The sequence below is a fragment of the Talaromyces rugulosus genome, chromosome III, assembly GCF_013368755.1.
Source record: "Talaromyces rugulosus chromosome III, complete sequence".
NCBI lineage: Eukaryota > Fungi > Ascomycota > Eurotiomycetes > Eurotiales > Trichocomaceae > Talaromyces > Talaromyces rugulosus.
The window spans coordinates 892665-910616 of record NC_049563.1 but is presented as its reverse complement, the minus strand read 5'-3'; the positions used below and the strand labels follow the sequence as shown (position 1 = coordinate 910616).

General features: G+C 48.3%; 7 protein-coding genes across 7 annotated transcripts; 3 read left to right on the top strand and 4 right to left on the bottom strand.

Annotated features, from left to right (window-relative positions):
* Positions 1–53: 53 nt before the first annotated feature.
* On the bottom strand, positions 54–3477 carry TRUGW13939_05171 (uncharacterized protein; the record flags this gene model as incomplete). The annotated part of the gene is made up of 6 exons (XM_035488336.1): positions 54–663; positions 713–780; positions 835–1490; positions 1556–2066; positions 2638–2981; positions 3066–3477. 6 exons carry the CDS (start codon positions 3475–3477, stop codon positions 54–56), a joined length of 2601 nt encoding a protein of 866 aa, XP_035344229.1.
* Positions 3478–4153: 676 nt separating this feature from the next.
* TRUGW13939_05170 (uncharacterized protein) lies at positions 4154–5136 on the bottom strand (the record flags this gene model as incomplete). Its single annotated transcript, XM_035488335.1, has 2 exons — positions 4154–4661; positions 4724–5136. The coding sequence occupies 2 exons, from the start codon at positions 5134–5136 to the stop codon at positions 4154–4156; spliced, it is 921 nt and encodes a 306-aa protein (XP_035344228.1).
* Positions 5137–7231: 2095 nt separating this feature from the next.
* TRUGW13939_05169 (uncharacterized protein) lies at positions 7232–9095 on the top strand (the record flags this gene model as incomplete). Its single annotated transcript, XM_035488334.1, has 2 exons — positions 7232–7818; positions 7868–9095. 2 exons carry the CDS (start codon positions 7232–7234, stop codon positions 9093–9095), a joined length of 1815 nt encoding a protein of 604 aa, XP_035344227.1.
* Positions 9096–9654: 559 nt separating this feature from the next.
* TRUGW13939_05168 (uncharacterized protein) lies at positions 9655–12002 on the top strand (the record flags this gene model as incomplete). Its single annotated transcript, XM_035488333.1, has 6 exons — positions 9655–9695; positions 9794–9941; positions 10029–10139; positions 10556–10763; positions 10839–10884; positions 10940–12002. 6 exons carry the CDS (start codon positions 9655–9657, stop codon positions 12000–12002), a joined length of 1617 nt encoding a protein of 538 aa, XP_035344226.1.
* A 100-nt stretch (positions 12003–12102) lies between these two features.
* Positions 12103–12519, bottom strand: TRUGW13939_05167 (uncharacterized protein; the record flags this gene model as incomplete). Its single annotated transcript, XM_035488332.1, has 3 exons — positions 12103–12247; positions 12306–12361; positions 12430–12519. 3 exons carry the CDS (start codon positions 12517–12519, stop codon positions 12103–12105), a joined length of 291 nt encoding a protein of 96 aa, XP_035344225.1.
* A 2331-nt stretch (positions 12520–14850) lies between these two features.
* On the bottom strand, positions 14851–16068 carry TRUGW13939_05166 (uncharacterized protein; the record flags this gene model as incomplete). Its single annotated transcript, XM_035488331.1, has 3 exons — positions 14851–15532; positions 15602–15819; positions 15880–16068. The coding sequence occupies 3 exons, from the start codon at positions 16066–16068 to the stop codon at positions 14851–14853; spliced, it is 1089 nt and encodes a 362-aa protein (XP_035344224.1).
* Positions 16069–16951: 883 nt separating this feature from the next.
* Positions 16952–17660, top strand: TRUGW13939_05165 (uncharacterized protein; the record flags this gene model as incomplete). Its single annotated transcript, XM_035488330.1, has 2 exons — positions 16952–16986; positions 17087–17660. The coding sequence occupies 2 exons, from the start codon at positions 16952–16954 to the stop codon at positions 17658–17660; spliced, it is 609 nt and encodes a 202-aa protein (XP_035344223.1).
* Between the last annotated feature and the right edge of the window lie 292 nt (positions 17661–17952).

Here is a 17952-nt window from a genome sequence, read left to right as displayed (position 1 = left end):
TAGAAGAAATAAAAAAAACCGACAATTTATTAAATAAATGGATATCTTGCGACTTAAATGATATACACAAATCTCTGAGCCTGCGCGGGCGCCTGGCCTTCGCTGCTGATCAGACCCTCTCCCTCGGCCATTTCTATCCCCATCTTGTCCTCCTGCTCGTTGTTACGGCGGTTTCTTCGCGCAAGAATTACTCGCAGCGACAATGCTAGACAGGACACAAACAGCATGGAAATGGCACATACAAGCATGCCGCGCACATATAACGGCCCGTCACTGTCAGGGTACAGTCTGGTGCCAATAAGAGGCCCAAACTGGCCAACTATATTGAGAAGGGCGACGCTGCTCCCTTTACCCTCGTGAGCCACCTGATTATCCATGCTCCATGTGATGATGATCGTTATGGCAGAGAAGAACCCGCAAGTCGCTGGGTAAATGCAAACGTATCGTATGATTGTGTCGAGAGTGTTGGGCAGATATGACTGAAAGTACCCTGCTAATCCAATGACTAGATACGCAGTAGCCGACAATAGAGCGTGGAAAATCAAGTACGGGCTTCGGCTTCGACTTTTGTCCGAGAGGGAAGCGGTAATTAGTACCGTTACAAAGGCAACCAAGAATGGCGGTGCGGAGAGTGCCTGTGAAGCCAACGAGGAGTAGCCCATACTAACAAGCGTCAGTCCATCTTCCCCAAAAAAGGGATGTCTCGACTTACTTTTTGACAATAGTAGGTAAAAAGACGGGCATTGAGCTAAAAGCAATATTGCAGCCAAGAAACATCAACTGCACAGCATTAATATCGATACCGATGAACACTAGGCCAATAGTCAAACTTACAGATACTAGATATGACGTGGGATCAGAAAGCGCGGCGCGCACAGCCTTCCAATTAAATTTCTCATCCGACGACTCATGCCGCTCGAGTTTTGTTCCCTGCAGACGCAATTTGGCTATTTTGCGCTGCCGCACCGTGAGGAATTTGGCCGTACCGGGCGAGTCAGGAATCAACAACCAGGCAAAGACAGCCACGACAATACTCGGGAATCCTTCTACAAGGAATAGCAAGCGCCATGGGGCGATGGGCGCATTGCTTCCGATTTTAATGATCAGCCATGCGAGACTGCTTGCGAATGATGTAGCCAAGGGCGCGGCCGAGATAAAAAGGCCGGTTCGATAGGCGAGCTCTTCGCGTTTGTAGAACAGCGAGAGGTAGAATGGGACTCCAGGGCCGAATGCTGCTTCTGAAACTCCAAGCAATGCGCGCAGGCACATCATGGCCCAAAACGATGACCCTAGAGCTTGGCACGAAGCAAATAGGCCCCATGCAAAGACACACAGTGGAATGTAGATACGCGCTGGAACGACTTTGTACATCAACGTCATCCACTCAAACGAGATATAGGTGATATAAAATGCTGTAAGAAGCCACTCATATTGCGAAGAAGATAGCTTCAGATCGTCCGACAATCCAGCGATTTTGGCATTGCCGATATCTAGACACAAGAAACCTTTAGCGGAGCCCGTTAGGTGAAAATATTGGTGTTTCCTTTTCACTCACTCGACCGGTCCAAAAACGAGAGCATGTATAAGAACGCCAGAAACAAGACCAGGCGCTTATCCAGTCTTTTCACCACGCCGCGCTCTTCCTCTGGCGTGTAATCATGCGATGTCTTTCTTTGGCGAGGTGGGGGCCTGAAATACTTGTCTGAATCGTAGCCATCGTCATTGTCGTCGTCGTCCCTAGACAGGAAGCTCTCCGTCTCATCGGACAGTGCAGGTTCGACATCCTTGCCGAGGTTTGTGTCTAGTTTGGGGAGCTCGGGCGATCCGAGCTGAGGGCGAGCAGACGGGCTCCCCTCGTCGGTACCACTGGCTTCGGGGGTGAATTGGGGATCGGAGGAGCTGGTCGAGGGCGTGTCTCCGGCGTCTGATGCGTCTGAAGAGGCGGAATCGGCAGGCTGCCTGCCGTATCTGGCAGGTGGTGCAAGATAGGAGGAGGAGCTGGCCATCGCGGTCAAGGATGGGAACCACCTCCGCGGGAGGAGCTTTTCATCGCCAAAAGTCTGGTTCTATCAAAGAATACATATAAACCAATATGCAAGTATAAATGGCTCCAAAATCACAGCAATTGAAAAAGAAGAGTAGGCGTGGCATCGCAATAATAATGTCTGAGACAAGCTGCTCTCTCCTGGACAAGTGGGGCATCACGTGCCTGCCCCTTGGAATCCGAGTGGATCCGGGTTAAGGTTAGCTTCGACTAAAGTTTTGGCTTATCTTATCGGAGCTTGTGAGGAGTCTTTATCAACAACATCGAGATGGAAAAATTATGAAACGCTTCATTAGAAGATTATTGTACACATTTAAGAAAATGAGCTTCCCCATATATACCCCCTCTCTTTACTCGCTGGTATCAACATTTAGAAAACCTAGAGACGATCCTTATCCTCGCTGGAACTACTAATGGTGATAACGCGCCTCCCTGGCAAACCAGCCTCTGTCCTTCGAGTACGGCGAGTGTCGAAACGATGCACGGGTATGTTTTCTGTGGCTGCCGCCTCTTGGGGGGCCCTTTTCAACCTCGAATCGTCTTTTTTTACCGCCCAAAAACGCGACGGACTTGCCTCTGGAGTATTCAAACACCGTTTGGAGCTCGTGCAGCAACGCGTCACAACCCAGGTCGTCCTTTTTGAGGTAAATCAAGGCGTTTTCGGCACTGTCGCGCAAGTATTTTGCCGCCACCGCGTTTTCCTCGTAGTTTTCAGATTTGAGATTGTAGAAATCTTTCTTGGCATCGAAATACCGCTTTAGTAGTGCTTCGGCGTGGTTCTTGCAATTAGGGTCCTCGTTCTTGACGATGGGATCCTGGTTGAAGATGCTGTAAGTTTCAGTGTCTGTGTGACTGAAGGGCGGATTTGCCATGGAAGTTTCTCTGGGGGGTTCTGTCTCTGCTGGCGAGGATGATTTCTTTAAAGGAGGAAGGGAGACTAGTTTTGTAGTTTGATGAGTACTCCTGAGCCGCAAGTATGCAAAGCAAACAAAAAAAAAAAAAGAGGAAAAGATGCACTAACATTTTTCCAAGAAACCTTTGATCAAGATAGTCTTAGCCAAAGTCTCCTCAATATTAGGCAAAGGCGCGTCTGGGTTGATCCCTATGTACTCTCGAATGTACAACTCTTGAACACCCAGATTACTGGCGGTACTTCCATTGTAACTGAGCTCTTTCAGCGCCTTGTCAAAGACTGTGATGTGTCCGTCATCAAATTCCTGACGGCGACTTTTGATCAACTTGATCTGCTGCTCGACAATCTCGCAAAAGAGGCGACAGAAGTCCGAGTCGCGATGAATGTGGCGAAGAGCAGCGCTGGGTTCGCGCAGAGACTCGTACCTGTCCACCAATTCATGAACCTTTTTTTCGCGATCGTCGCGGTTCCGTTTCTTATCCCCGTAGGTATCTCGATATTGAGAAGTATGGCCTGCCATTTTTTCTCTCTCTTTGGTTTTGGATGGCGTCAATATTTTAGACCAAAGTGTGTGGGGATAAGGGGGTGTAAGTGTTGTATTGCTCTTTCACAGATTCGCGTGGCTAAATTTGTGGTGAAGGTCGTGTGTCAGAGAGAGAGAGAGCACAAGTATGACTTGCATTTGCACACTGACTGGTAGATTCATCCAAACTGCACCGCTCTTAGTGTTGATCCTTTGAGAACAACCAGTCAATCATCTAGGATAGAAACATGACTCGGAAAGGTGAGAACCGTGGCTAGTAGTCATGGTGGTGGGCGCAAACGGAAAACGGAAAAGGAACAAAAAGAAACAAAAAGAAAGCAAAACAACAAACGACGACGACTGCCCAGCGGCTAGCCATCTAAAGAAGACCGTTTGCGCCCCGTTACGATACCTTCATCTGAACCATTCTTGTCCAACGAAGCTTGGAGTCAAAGGACATCCCGGAAATAACTAGACTTAAATCGTATACACATAACATTGAGTCATTGATGGTATTTCCAAGGTTAAATATTGATATAGACATTCAGCTAGTGATTGATTGATGATTAAAAGACGGGGGTATCTAAGTAGAATGTTAGAAGGGGGTATTATCATAACCATTCAATGTGATGCAAGCTGCGGCTGCAAAAATTTATTATATCAGAAACAGACATCAGTTTCTCTGCTCCCATAATCTTTCCACCTCTTCCACCAATGTGGTCACGCCGCTCCCATTGTAACAATCTTTCCACTCGCCGCCGTCTCGAATACACCACACTTTCTCGTCCACGCGCACGGTGCAGCTCGTCTTGACACCGACATCCTCACTATGCTTTACGCTTTGACGCAGTAGAGAAATGCCACTTGGGTCATCTGTGATTGGGTCCTGGGGATCGTCCAGGTTATCGTCTTCGTGACTGGCGCACTGGTTTAGGGATTCAAAGTCGATTCCATGCTCCAACGAACAGCTTTCCACTAGGGAGCGAGATGGGATTTGTTCATAGTCACTGATTAGGCAGTTGGCAAAGCCCAGAGACCGAATTACTGGAGTCCGCGGCGTCGACGAGACGACACTATTGGCAGAATGGAACGGGAGATTGGCGGCGCAAAGCATGAGAATGTTGCCGATGCACTCGGTCGGTCCGTGCTTGCACTCGACGTCAGATGTCTTTTCGGAGACACTATAACGTGGGAGTCAGTATTTTAAAACCAGGACATAGCAAGACACTACACGGTAGCGAACCTTCCAATAAATGACAACTCAAAGTCAACCTTGTCACTGATTCTTTCCATGGCCGGTACGACAAGTTTCTGCAAGCAGTCCTGAGCATCAGGGCACTTGCTCATGATATGTGCTTCCAGCGCAACCCTGGTGGTTTGGCCGGAGACGGCGGCGTCTGCTGTGGCATCATAGTCCGACACCCCGTTCTTATTATTGCTAAATCTCTGTGTGATAGAGGCGGCATAAAGGCGATTCAAATAAAGAAAGTAGATCAGCCAACAGCCGATGATGAGGGCAATGCCGCGACGCAGATTGCGTCCGATGGCGCGCTCCCGCCATGTGTTGTAGGAAGATTCCTGGCTCGAGCCGGCCTGGGGAGCAAAGCGCTCTTCCCGCTCGAGTTCTTTGTATACTTCGTAGGTCGTGGGTGGCATCTTTGCGTCGTATGGGGGAGATACGAATGAAGTGACTGAAGTGAAGGTGACGTTGAATGATGCGATTCCTGAAGTGATGGTATGATGCCGCTAACTCGAAGCAGCCTGGGGTTGAAGCGGCACGTGCTCTCGCCGTGTGCCAGTCGGAGTCTCTCTCTCCTCTACTCTCCTCCCTTCAACTCCAGCAGACTTTCCTTTCAGTGCAATGTCTATATTTAGATGAAACAATATCTTGATGCAGACATCGAACAGCATGATTTCGCCGACTGCTCGATTCAATACGACACGACGCGCATTCTTGACCAAATCGACTGCACAAAGGACGATAAGGGCCAGAACATCTTCACGCGTCTTGTACTTTGATCGTTACTTTTATTATCGCTCACATACCGTTATGGAATCGCCGCAAACTTTCGCACTTCATCATCCGCACTCTATCTTTAGCAAGGATAAATCATCACACCCGGCGTCAATCGAGGGGCAAGAGCTGGCGCCAGATCGCACGCGACACTTGGCAGTACGTAGCTGAGAGTCCCTGACAGGTTACCCTGACAGACTACAGCAAAGATATCGAGCCAATCTTCTTGGCAGAGATATCGGGATTTGTGACCGGTATCGGCCCCCATGCGTCTCGACAGCGACTAGACCGCTAGTGACCGAGCCAGGAAGATACAAGCCTTGCAGGTACATGGTCTGGACAAGCTCTGGGAGCTTAGAGGCGAGGACTACATCTCGTTCATGTCCAGTTTAGGCTAATTCCTTTCTGACCAGCAGAAGGAGTGAGTGAGTGGCCGGGACGTCGTAGTACGGTAGTATACGAATCGTAAACATGACAACAGCTGATGCGTCCTTATTGCCTGGATAGGCAAGAAGAGGAAGCTAAAAAGCCACGCGACCTACTAACAGTAGTATACGTAGTAGAATCTCGCCGAATTAACATTATTGCATCATCGTTGCTGACCACATCTTCATACGAAATAGACGGTGCAGAAAAATATACGCGCTGGCCTTGGACTGTATAGCATACGCAGATCCCCGATTAGACTAGGCGCACCGTCGTTTCACGAGCGCGCAGCTAGACATCAAGAAGGCATCTAGAAGCCGCCATTGTCTGTCACACGCTCCGTGGCTGATGCTACTGTCTTGGATGCAAGACACGCCCGATTTGCCCGGTTTCAGCAACAACAACAGTAGTAGTAATAACAGCAATGCTGATATTAAACGCTTGTCGGGCGAGAACTCCCAACACGAGCGATTAAAAATAAAGTACGTCGCCAGCGAGTCAGTCGTTAACCCCACCGCTGTGCTCCGAAAGCGGATGCCGGCGCAGTCCAGTCCAGTCCAGTCATAGTAGAGTGATTGTGAATGCTGGAGAGGAGGATAGGGTCTGTTGCTGTAGGCTGTAAGCTGGAAGGAAGTTCTAGGCTCTGTGAGTCTGAAGCGGTCGCGTGTGCATGCTGGAGACTGGAGATAATGGACGTCAGCAAGGGACAACAACACATCTCACGGATCGAGATACAGGCATGGGATCAGAATAGTATGTACGTACATAGAACAAAACACAGGGTCTGAACTACCGGGACAGATCGGCGCGCTTTCTGGAGCCTCGTCCAGGACCTCAAAGCCCAGCGTCACATCGGGCTTGAAGCCTCGTGCTCGTGCGGTCGCATCCAAGGCTCTCTCGGCGCAGCGCAGAACCGAAAGATCTCTCTCCCCTCTTCTCTTTCAGTTCTTGCACTTCTTCCCCGCCCATCGCAGCCTTGCCCCAGACTTTGTTCGGCCGTATTCAGCAATTGCTGCGCTGCTCTTGTCTCGCCGTACATATCAACCGCCCTTGGTCCGTCGCCCTGTGCAGGTCCGTGCCTGTCTGCTCTGCCCTCTTTCGCGCGCGTGCTCTTGGTGGCGCCCAGCGCCTGTGCTATCTGGCTTGATTGGAAAAATACCAAGAACAAGAACAGCAACAACAACCCCGGCTCACTGATCGATCTCTCAATCGCTGTCGCCGATTTGCTCCCCCCTGCTCGTCCATCCGCATTTACCCCGCACCCTCCGTTGCCTGTGAGGGGAGGACGACGACAACATCAACAGCATCACCATGTCCGAGTCCGTGGCTACCGAACAAGCCGTTGTGCGCGACGTCGACCGCCATGACGAGGTCGACGACGACGATGTCGCCTCGGACCTGGAGCAGCCGCAGCCAAGGGCGACCAACGTCGACCCCGTCGAGGAATTCATCAAGCCGCTCGTCCTGGAAGAGTCGCGCCTCTACTCGCTCGCTCGCCGCTTCTCCGAGGTCTATCGACACCTTGCCCTGACCTCCGACCAGCAATTCCTCCCAACTCCCGTCACCAAGCTGCCCACCGGCGAGGAGGTCGGCCGCTACCTGGCCATTGATGTCGGTGGCAGTAACCTTCGAGTCGCCTTTATCGAACTGCTTGGCGAGGGCGCCGACACGGACAAGAGTGATACCATCCGCAAGGCTCAACGACAGCGCGTGAGGCGGACGCTGGAGAAGGCATGGCCGATTCAGGAACATCTGAAGATGGACAAGGCTGACGACCTATTTTCTTGGATTGGTGACTGCATTGCCGAAGTTATAGCTGACAGTCTGTCTTCTGACGCGACCAAGGGGAAGATTCCCGAGGAACTCGAGATGGGCATCACTTTTAGTTTTCCTATCATGTATGTTTGCCCACCCACACAAGACTTGATTTTGCTAACCGGTTTACAGGCAAGAATCCGTCTCCGAGGCTACGTTGATGCCAATGGGCAAAGGATTCGCCATAACATCCGACCTCAATCTTCGCAACATTCTCCTTGCTGGCTACGAGAAGCACACCCGGCGATCAGAGGACGACCAACCCTCGAGCAAGCGACGGAAGATCTTTGCCCTACCCAAGCTGAAAATAGCTGCTATCACCAACGATACTGTCGCTACTATCATCTCCTCCGCATACTGTGTCAAGGCACTCCCCAACAGCCGTGTCGCAATGGCTATCATTGTTGGCACTGGCTGCAATGCCACGATACCAATGGCACTCGACGACCTGCACGAGTCCAAGGCCAAGCTGGTCAGCTCAAGAGAGCCCGAGGCGACGCAGACGGTGGTCAATACGGAAATAACCATTTCGGGTGCCGCAGCACCTCTAGGAGAACTAGAAATAACGACCAAATGGGACGTTGAACTTGATCGGGCGTGTGCTCGCCCCGGGTTCCAGCCATTGGAATACATGACTGGTGGCCGCTACGTTGGGGAGCTTGTTCGCATTGTTCTCTTCGACTACCTCACCAACGTGGTAGGCGTCTCAAAGCGAGAACTGCCCGCTACCTTGGTACATGAATACGCCCTATCTACAACCTTCCTTTCCGACAAAGTCGCACGAATCCGCTCCGACCAAGAACTAGCGACGGAGCTCACCCGATCACTGCCTCCCCCGGAATCCAGCGATTGGAGCTGGGACAAGGCAACTGCAGCGGCATTTAGGAGAATCGCCAGGGCCGTCCAAACTCGTTCGGCCGGCCTCATTGCCTCGGCAGTCGTTGGACTGCTAGCCTGCACACGTGAGATCCAGTTGAAAGATGACAGTTCACGAAACACGCCACAACCAACATCTGCCAATGATTCCAAGGAGGGAAACAATATCCAGCCAGAGAACATTGCTACGGTGGCGGACGAAAAACTAGCTCGTAATGCGTCTAATCGGGGGCTCATAGTCCCGGTGCTCGCCCCAGCACCGGCCGATTGGCAGTCTGGGCCCGAGGAACTGGTCGTTGCTTACACAGGTGGCATCATCCAGAACTATCCCAACTTTAAGGAAACATGCCAAAGCTACGTTGATCGACTGATCATGAGAACCGGCCCGCAGAAGAGTGGGAGATCGGTATTCCTCCGCGAAGCCTCGGATGGTGGTGTAATTGGTGCTGGCGTGCTGGCAGGCATGGTCGCCCACCAAGTATAGTCAAATGAAGAAAGAAACGTTCATCAACGGCCATATATTGCTGGTGTTTTGTTTTCTGCTTTTTTTTTTTGGAGGGTATTAGAATATTTCGGTTTCTTCTTCTTCTTTTTTTGTCTCGGAGGCTTGCAAAAATTGCAGGGATTATATATATACATATATATGTGTGTATGGCGTTCCATTAGGTTTACATTTGGTATTCTTAGGTTGTCTTTTGGAATCAAGCGTCGTACCAATCTTTACTTCTACATACTAGAGTTGACATTGGCTGTAATATGTATACAGCAACTGGTAGCTTCAAATTTTCACTCACTACAACAATCTCGAGCCAGTTGACGAAAAGCCAGGTGAACAAATGGACTCAAGTCATGAACGAGCGCTATATGACTTGAACGTATCTAGGAGCTATCTCACTTTAAAAGGCATTGCAGCCTCAGGCATCAATATATCACATCACGTGACCATCCACCACGTGACCCGAGGCTAAACCTCTCACAGCTTCATCCCCAAACCTATTTAAACCTCTCACCTCTCTCTCTCTCGTCTCCTCATCGTCGCCAAAATGAGCGCTCAGTCGTACTATGAGCTCTACCGCGGTAGCAGGTATATAGCCAAACACCGCTTTTTACCTTTCCTGATTTGAAAATCAAAAACAAAAGTTATTTTTGTGTAGTTTTTGTCGTGACTAACAAATATAAAAGTCTCGGGCTTTCGCTCACAGATACGCTCGATGATCTGATCAACGATGGCCGTATCGAGCCGCAACTGGCGATGAAGATCTTGTCGAACTACGACCGTGTCGTAACCGAGGTTTTGGCCGAGAAGGTGCGGGCTAGATTGACGTTCAAGGTGTGTACAGATCTATATCGATCACTTTAACGCCCTCTTGGTGATAAGTGTACGTCTTGGCTGATACTGTTTGCTTTTCGCCATCAGGGCCACTTGGATACCTACCGTTTCTGCGACGAAGTCTGGACGTTCCTGATCAAGGACGTTACTTTCAAGCTCGATACTCAGCAAACCGTCCAAGCCGACAGGGTCAAGATCGTTAGCTGCAATAGCAAGCGTCCTGGAGAAGCCCAGTAAAAACACACTTTTACAGATGGAAAACCGTGGTTTTTTTTTGAGAGGAGAGAGACCTGGGCATAAATTTATGACTTTTAAAGAATGTTTTTTTTTTTTTTTTCATGACGGCTGGCGTTTTTGGATCATGATTGTTTTCGTCGCGTTTTATATCGGGAAAATCAGATACCCCGCAGAATAACTACATACTATGAAAAATACCTTGAAATAATATGCTTATTGCTTTGGCAAATTTCCTGGTTAAGCCATGCCTTTTGAAAATAGTAAAACTGAGAGATAGAAGCGGCCGCCGCGGACATGAGGCGCATCAGATGTCATCGCCGTCCCGCTGACCACCACATCCCCTCAAACATTCAACACCACACAGCATGACGTCCTAGAAACCATCCAGCATGCCTCGCTCACTCCCCTGGCTCACAAACACTAGCACTAAACCCGAAAAACATTCAAACCAAGACAGCGCCTCCCCAACACCTCGCGCGCGCCGCGCCAGCCCTCCGCGCACTCCGCGTCGCGGGAATGGGAACAACGACGACCAAGCAGCAGCAGCCTGGGAGACTCCCAGGCATATTGACGTGTTGAGATCGTGTAAGTGGGAGTTTTGTTTACTACTTGTATCTTTATTTTATTTTATTTTTGTTTCTGACTAGAAATAAACATCAGCGCGAAGTCCTCCGACCTCCCCGATCCAAGCTATCCCCGCCGAAGAGTTAGTTCTTTCTACCTATATGGATAAATGGGAAAACGCTCTAACTACAAAAAAGATATATAATAGAAGGCTTCGACAATGACGACATGTACATCATGGTCGAAGACGAATTCTACGCAGTCGCGCAGCTCTTCACCCGACACCTACACCAGGCCGAATACGTACGGCGCAAAAAGGAAGCCAAGAAGCAAAGCGCCTTGGTTATCAACAACCTCTCGCGGCCAACGGATGGACACACGGCGATGCGGAGGGAGACGCTGAAACGCAAAGAATCTGAGCGTCTGCAAGAACTACAACAGAGCGCGCTGGTTTCACCGCGGCCGCGACCGGGTACGGAATCAGACCCAGACGCAGAAGAGGAGGATGTTGATGATCTCGATGAAGATCGTAGGGATGATCCGTGGTACGGCACGTCGCTGCATACGCTCATGACGAGTCCGCGGAAACACAGGTCGCTGGTTGGTCTGGATGCTATTCGTTCAAATACGAGGGCTGCTGCTGGATACCGACCGGAAGTCGCGAGACAGCAACGAATACAATCGGTTGTTAGTAGAGATACGCCTGCTGCTGTTTCTGTGGCTTCTGTTTCTGCTGCCACTGCGAATCCAGTCGGGGCAGCTTCGTCGGAAGATGATGACGATGATGATGACGATTTGGAAATTATCGAGTCTAGATCATCGCGGCCGGTCACATTGCCTCAATCTAGCGTTCGTACGAGACCGCCGGTCATAAAGGCAGAGTCTCCGGAAGCTGACATCAAGCCATCAATACGTCAACACACTACATCAGATGGACATGTTTCTTCTACACACTCCAGACAAGAACAATCCGAACGCTACCAGCCTCGGCAATCTAAGCAGCCAGACAGAAGCGCCACATCACCATCTCGTAATGTCCTGCTAGGTTCTCAAGCAAACAGCCTTCGGGCAAGGAAAAGAGCACTCATCGACGACCTAGACGACGTTGCCGTAAAGGAGGAAGACCAAGAAGAAAAAGTATCAATTGTGGATATAATACAGGGCCAGCCTCGAAAGTCATTATCCAGCGCAGCTCATCACCAGAATGAGAGCACGGCAAAAAAATCCCGTCTAAATAACGTTCCAACATTTCTAGTGTGACAAAAAGGAAATCCTAGTTCCATCATGATCCAGTATACACGCTTGGTCTCAGTTCGAGACCCATTATTATTTGTTGCGCTGAACAGCGAAGTCGAGCAATTCAAACGGCTAATCGGGAACCGAGTTTGAAAATCTTTGCTCGTAGTTGGTCTCGCGTCGAGGTCGAGGTCTTTCGGTCGACTATGGAGCTTTGTGCTGCTTCCTTCTCTGCAATGACGCCATGGCTATCGTGACGATTCAGGGTGCTATGAACAAGTTAGACTAAAAAGAAAAACCAGCAGGACTCCTTGTCTCGTTGCTCACTCTTCATCCGACAAAGGTATGGTGAACTCCTCTCTTCGAAAGTTGGTTGGAGGACCCTGGGTGGAAAAAAAGAAACACGAGTCAGCAATGCACCATATGAAAAACCGCGTCCGAATCAACATACAATTTCTAGGATCCTCTCCGGCTCTTCCCTTCGCTGGAACAGAGCCTTCACCCGTTGGGATACTGGCGAGAAACACCCACAGATCTTCATTGTGACTGTTTGTAGTATATTTTCAACCGGAGGAAATTTGTACAGGCGATCGCCGTCAATCTGGCTAGTATGTATCAAGTGTGACGAAGTACACTACTGGTGATACAAACGGCCACGAAACGATTTTGGGTATCAAATGGTGATGATGAGCATCAATAACAGACGAACGACGAGGTATGCGACGCAGAACGAGTGGCAAATTCAACACGCTCGGAATATACGAAAAGAAAAGAAAACCTTGAAGAAGGCGAAGATTATCCACAGTCGATAGTCTCAACCCTTGTTTTCATCAAAAGGGGAGCTAAATTTGTTTGACAGGGGAAGAGAAAGAAGAGTCAACTCGGCAGGGCAATCGATCTTTATAAAATATAAATCTACATATATTTATACATGTGTATGAAATATGATCAATCTCCAAAAAAGGAAATGAGCTGCTTTGTCTGCCTAGACAAACTTTCCGAGGGGGAGCAAATAGCAAATATCTGCAGGAAATTTGTTCCCTAGGCGCCGCCTGACGCACGCACAGTTGACTAGGAGAATTCCTCCGACGACATTTACAGTCTGATTGGAAATGCAGCCTGGAGACATCTGGACCAGACAGGCTCGCCTCACGTCGGAAGAACGCTGTTAGACTCCATAAGCAAGTCACGTCTCTGCAAGGGCTGGCCTAATTCGCTGTCCACAGAGCGGGCTATCGCGGCACTCGCATTTTGGTATTATTCAGCAAATACTCCATTTATAAAAAATAAAAAAAAACGGCGACGAGAAGAAAGGATAGCCGGATTTGCAATTCCGTTCTCGCGGGCCCAATGATCATTCATGTCAGACAAGTCATACAGAAACAGGGTTTTTTCTTCATCCCCACATAGCGACTGGTGCATTGTCTGGCAATTCAGGAACCCGTCAAAGACCCAATCGGATCAAGGAAAAGGTTGAAGAAGAGGTAGATTAAGGTTGGGCTGCCAATGTAGGGGGACAGGCATCACATTCCACGCCCTCCTCCCTTCTTCGTGCGCGTCGATCTGGCGCCGCGTGTGCCGACATGATCCGGGTCGCATAGGGCTACGAAGCTTTTTTTTTTTTTCAAAAGAATTGAGAACATTCACAAACTAGGCACATATTGGTGATACTAGTATTAAATAGTGCAATGTAACTGTCCGTCCGCCTTTCGCTCCGGGCTTGTTTCGTTACACGATACTGTAACTCTTAACAAGATGACTCGGAAAGGCCCGGCCCTAGGATTGATTGATCTACGGTGGCAATTCATTAATTGATGCTTGAGAATGAAGTGGCTTCGCTGAAGAAAAGACGTTTCACATGCGTCTCATCCCTTTGTTGGTAAGGTAGCCAGGAACCAGGAACCAGGAACCGATTCCATCTTTGAAACTCCCCTTGAAGAATAGAAAGGAAATGATTATGTTAAAGGAGATATAAAAAAAAAAGAAACAGAAACGAAACAAAAATTCTATTATTCTTCAGACGTGTTTCTATTCTGAGTACATTTCTTCTCCACTCTTCATAATAGACTTGCGAGCGATTTTACCGACGCCAGGGAGAGTAGCTAGGGCTCGGACAACATTCCCCGGCATTTATTTCCCAAGGCCCGGTCAAGTATGGTCTGTCTCACGATGGGATTTGTTTCACTTATCGAATTTTTTTTTCCAAAAAGAAAACAGAAACCTTTCAATTCTTTCACATCCCGGGCCTTGCGCGAGTCAACGTATCAACGATGTGTAACACCCAAAGACGCATGTACATCCAGCAAGAAGAGCAAGAGAAAGACGACGATATGGACGCGCTGAAGAATCCTGCCATTAGCTTCCATGAATATTCTATACATTCATGGCGGTAAGCAATGATTGGATACGAGGTGTGAGTTGTCAAGTTCGGATGTACATGTGCTATTCAGTATCAATTGATATCTGGGTGCATTACGTCTAAGTTCAAAAGCCAAACATTGACAATACAGTCAACATTAAAGTGCAGAGACCTGATCGTGCTCTGGCTTATATCATTCTATTCATAAGACTTCGTTAAGCTGCCGACATAATCGTCCAACTGGTAAGTACAACACGTCGTCTCCAGGAGCTTCAACTGATGAAGATCTTGTTGTTTCTTGGGTACGAACTAGTTAGGTAGCAAGTATATCGGATCGGCATTCAATCGTATCAATTCTTCACAGCTAGAACCGATCCGTATCGTTAAAAGTTGCCGACATGTATGACGTGTGTTTGAATCTCGCCTAAACGAGTATGGAACCCGTTTAATCCTAGACTGCAGCCAATTTGTAGTTTAAAAACCCAACGTAATCAACCCTGATGGCTGAGGTCTTTATAAAATCCCATCAACGCTCAGCGGAACATCCCAGAGATAGCTTGCAACAAGCATAGCTCCCACGCTCATGATGGCTGCCATCAGTAAATTCACCGCGTTATTATCCAGAATATCACGGCCAGTGTCGATCTTGCGGGTGGCCTGTTCAGGGACTGGGCCGGCAGTGGCAGATTTGGCCTTGGCCGATGACCTCGTCACTCTCGTTCCCGTGGCGGTGCTGGCAACAGACTCTGTTGCATGCAGGCTGCTGTTGTATTTTGCCTCTTCGCTAATTGCAGTGGAGGTAGTGCTGGTAGAAGATGGCTGAACCAAGACCTTGCCACCCCCGCTGCCTTCAACAACCTTGCCACTTCTCTTGTCAACAACACTGGCTTGTAGCAGTCCGCCAAGTAAACTATCCAGGATGCTTCCACATGTACCCCAGATTGTTATTCCAACGAGCCATTGGATCCGTTGGATAGGAGACCAGTCTTGTTGGCAAAATGGAAGAACCAACGTCGAGGCCAAAGCGACGATAAACGCACCCAAGACACCCGCCAACAGGCCAGCAAGCGTTACGCCGCCGTTGGTTCCGGGTGGCACAACCCGAAGGGTTGGAGACGTGATGAGACGTGGTTTCGATTTGGATAGAATGCCGAGTTCGGACGAGAAAGTATCAGCTGCAACTGCAGCGTAGTTTCTGTAAAAGAGTGTAGAATTAGCATATTGAATTCGTACTATATTGTAGATAGAATGTGAAGGGACGTACGCGACAAGTCCAACAACAAAGATGTCGCCAATGTCCGCGCCTTGGGCAAAGCATGCTGTTGAATATCGTTCTTGCTTCCACAAATAATATGTATGTAGGAGTGTGAGTATCGAGGCAACGACCGAGTTTGCTAGAACTTGAACATGGGTTCGAGCGCCTTCACCCCCGGCCGCACCGGATGCCGACAAGGTCAATTGAGCTTTAATGTCATGTTTCACCTAGACATCGTACATTATTAGCCTAGGAGACCAATGTAGCTTGAAGAAAAATATACACACCTTTGTAGCCCTAGACCCGCTAAAATAAAACACTGCGAGCAAAACAAACGGCGTTAACCACGGATGGATGGTATGGACAGCAGCTGAGACGAGGGCCACAAGGCTGCCGACCGGCGTAAGGGATTTGCGGGAATAGGCGCGATACGCAAGGCCAGTCACGGCAGGGACGGCTATGAGCGGGTTAACCATCTCTTTCCTGAGGGTTCCAAGTGTAGTATAGACTGGTGGACAGCGATTTCGAATAACCGGTCGAGGCCAAACAGAACAAGTTCGAGGTGTTGACGAAAGAGCTGGGAGGGAGATCACGTGAAATCACTGTGGGGCGGCGTTATCTTAGCGCGGGTATGGTCTCTTTCCTAATCGGGAAATAAGCTGCCCCATGTTTACAACGTGCTTTAAACATGCTTTATCAGGTTATGATAATGAATGGCTAGATATTTAGAGTTAAAAATAAATGTAAAGCATTGTCTAGTATAAATCTGTTCTTTTTGGTCTATCCAAGGATGATAAACTAGCTTTGTATTGACGGCTTGGTTTGCTTTGTCAACCGGAGGAAAACAATAACATTGTCTGTTATTTGCCCTTGTCAAAGACTGTTGTTAGAGGTGTGATTTTGCGGAAGATACAGGGCAGAAAATAATTTAGCAGCGACATATATAGCCACGGTCTTATTTGGGATACCGGTGGACTTACAATACACAAGTAATAGTTCACTCCCTACAGTACCTGTTACCTTAGATACCAAACTATCAGTACTCTTTTCAAGTAACAGCGCGTCACCTTTAAAACAACTAGTCTTAAATTTTTACGGTTTGAACGCGACCTCTACTTTTCAAACGTTAGGACAATGTCTCGAAACAGCGAATACAGATTCGAGGACTCCCCAGGCCTCAGTAAGTGCATTAGATTCCTATCTATCTATCTATCTATCTATATATCCTTTTTCTAATTCTTGCATACACTCACTGAAGAGCACAGCTGTGGGATTTGTGGAACACCTTTGAATCATCCTCGAGCTAAGAAAACTTGCTATGGAAAACATGCAGAGCCGTGCGCACGGTTCCATCATACCATGTTTAGAATTGGACGTGGTACATCATGTGATGCGTAAGTCCTTTTATTGTTCGATGTTGTTGTTGTTGTTGTGTGTTTTTTTTTTTTTTTTTTTGATAAAGAAAGTTCAATAGCTGATTTCAATATTTATCAGATGCAACACATCGAACGAACAGCATTTAAAGAGACACCGGGAAATTGCCGCCATGATCAGAGAGTTGGACCAGAGAACAGTTTCTGATGAAGAGATTTACGAGGCAATACATGGGTATTCCGAGGATCTGGTTGATGAAGACACAAACTTTATGAAAAGACGCACAGTCCGCGACTTGAAGCTGGAACAGGGCATTCGCCTCAACCAGGGAAAATCAACTTCTCAAAAAAAAGGTATAGGCGGAATTCTGAACAATCTAGGAATTGAAAAATCCGTCGTGACTAGCCCTAAGAAAGGTGCCACTCTGATTTCCCGGCTCGAAAACGCCATTGTCCAGGATATAACGATTTCTGCAAACGAATCCAGAGGGATTTTGAAGCGCCAACTTGGCTACTACCGCTATGCTGACTGGAAGGCCTTCCAGGATATGTTCCAGTCTTTAAGCTTAGAAAGCAAAGCATCTTCAAATGACTCTGAGCAGTTTGGAAACGCCGGCCTCTTTCATAGCATCAGCGTTGGTATTGACAAGCCACCCAAAGATCAAACTGAATGGAAGTCTGGAAAGAAAAAATGAGGAACTGTCACTGGTTTTGGTAAGCATTCTGTTCCAGTCTTACTAAAAGCGATGTTAGAGAATTGATGTGATTATGTTGAGTGCAATTATCAATCCAAAGTGAATGAAAACCGCACAATTTCGAAGTAAATACTTGATATATGTAGAAATAAATAATGTCTAAGCCTGAAGACCATTCATTCTGTGCTATAGATAAACTCAAATGTTGTCATTGCCAAGCCCAGGAATACATGTATTCTGCTGCGTAAGAGTACTTCTATCTACTTGTTGAAACATACCAACCGAAGCCTCA